Below are 1932 nucleotides of genomic sequence, written 5' to 3' on the forward strand. Positions count from 1 at the left end.
TAACAATCAACGTTGATAGTCTAATAAAGAATATGGTTCTATATCTTGGGAACAGATCCCCCTCTTGAGCTTAGGAGGCTGAGCCTCCTGAGCAAATCCCATAGGCCTTTGGATTTTGATCATACGGCTACAATTATTATAACTTTTAGAGGGATCCCTTGTTTGTAGCCCGTGTGATTTGCTCAGGAGGCTCAACCTCCTAAACTCAAGAGGGGATCGATTCCCCTATATCTTCAATCATTGTATTGCTAGTATTGGACATTTAACTTTTTATTATTATAGTGATTTTATTGAAACAAAGGTATCAATACCCTTAGTCTTTTTCCAACTAAAACATCACTGAATGAAAAACAAAAAAATAAAAAACTTGAACTTATGTCAAGAAGACAACAAGGGTAACACACAAATTACAAATATGCATAACATCAGATTTAGTTGTAGGCATTAGGGTTGGCCACAAGGTAGGTTTCAAGAAGCTTGAAGAGACCGGAAGCCTTCTCTTTGCCAGCCTTAACATGCTCTTCCTTGATCTCAACACCACCCTTGGTATGGCAGTGACTAGTGGTTTTGATGATGGATCCTCCATCAGGAGATGCGGTCAATTTGGTCTCATAAGCGATCTTCTCAATCTTGTCAGACAAGGCATCTCCTTCAATCATAGAGTAACTGTATGTAAAGTTGTGTTTGTCAATCCCATCCACCTTATGCTTAACATACCCGTATTGGCTGCCTGCAAATGAATTAAAACAAAAATTAGTACACAAAAAAAGTCTTATTAATAACTTGGAGTTCATTCAACTATAAAACATATGAACAGAGGGAGAGAATATTGAGGGTTGTCTAGCTAACCTTCACCAAAGGTAATTTTCTTGATGGTTCCAACACCTCCATCGCCTTCAACGATTTCAGTGCTTTTGATTGCTTGTGGAGCAATCTTTGGGATGAGGTTATCGCCATCAAGGATAAAAGCCTTGAACAATCTAGGTGCAGGGATGGCAGAGCTGAACTCGGTTTCATATGTAAAAACACCCATGATGAACTTTGGATATGGAAAGTGATCAAAGAAAAGTTTGATGCTGGTTAGTATAGAATTCTGAGGGTGGTATTTATAGATCACAACTAAGAGTCTGATGTTGTGGTTCGATGGTGGTCCTTCTTGTTTGTCTACCAGTTTATCCAAGTTGGTACTAAAAATCAATCAGATATGTCCTAAACTATCAAAGAAAGCACTCGGGGCCGAATTATTTTCAACACTTGCTTTTAGACTCTGTATTAAACAAAATGTTTATTGGGGCCGGGTTCTGGATGGTCTTTAACTTTTTACAATTTAATTTGAATTTTCAATTCATTTGATGTTTTTTTTTTTTGTTGAACGATATATTTTGTTAAATTAGATGTTAGATTAGTCACCGACGAAGTTCAAACCTACGCCGTCATGCAAGAGTTCAACTCATTTCCACCGACGAGATTTGTTGATGCACAAAACCGAAGGTCTTGGAACAATGTAAATCCGATCGTGAATCTGCATGAAATGTAAATAACACAAGATGTATCGTGGTTCACCCCAAGGTTTGGGCTACGTCCACACTGATTATGTATTTACTGAGGGAGAGAGAGAGCTTTGAGAGTGAGAGGAGATATGAGAGGGGTGAGAAGGCTCTAGAAAATGGCCTCCCCTAATTGTGAGGGTGAGGGGTCATTTTATAGAATAAGGACTCCTCACTTATTACATATTTGCCCTTTCCTTTATTACATAATTACATTTAAGTCCCCCAAGTCTTCAGTCAAGAGAGTCTTTTGGCTGGAGACTTGAAATTCAGTCCATGCGTGGGCTGAAGTAACTAGATGTTGTCTTGAACTGATGCTCGATATGAGGCAGTGCTCAATCTGAAATGATGCTCAACTGTCACATGTTGCAAGGCTGCTCGGCTT

The 1932-nt window shown here is 38.9% G+C and overlaps 1 protein-coding gene across 1 annotated transcript; it reads right to left on the minus strand.

Annotated features, from left to right (window-relative positions):
• Positions 1-431: 431 nt before the first annotated feature.
• On the minus strand, positions 432-1062 carry LOC139196681 (major strawberry allergen Fra a 1.06-like). Its single transcript, XM_070823045.1, has 2 exons — positions 850-1062; positions 432-730 (listed from the first exon to the last, which is right to left on the minus strand). The coding sequence occupies exons 1-2, from the start codon at positions 1031-1033 to the stop codon at positions 432-434; spliced, it is 483 nt and encodes a 160-aa protein (XP_070679146.1). The 5' UTR covers positions 1034-1062.
• Positions 1063-1932: the final 870 nt, after the last annotated feature.

Source organism: Malus domestica, chromosome 06 (assembly GCF_042453785.1).
Source record: "Malus domestica chromosome 06, GDT2T_hap1".
Classification (NCBI taxonomy): Eukaryota; Viridiplantae; Streptophyta; class Magnoliopsida; order Rosales; family Rosaceae; genus Malus; species Malus domestica.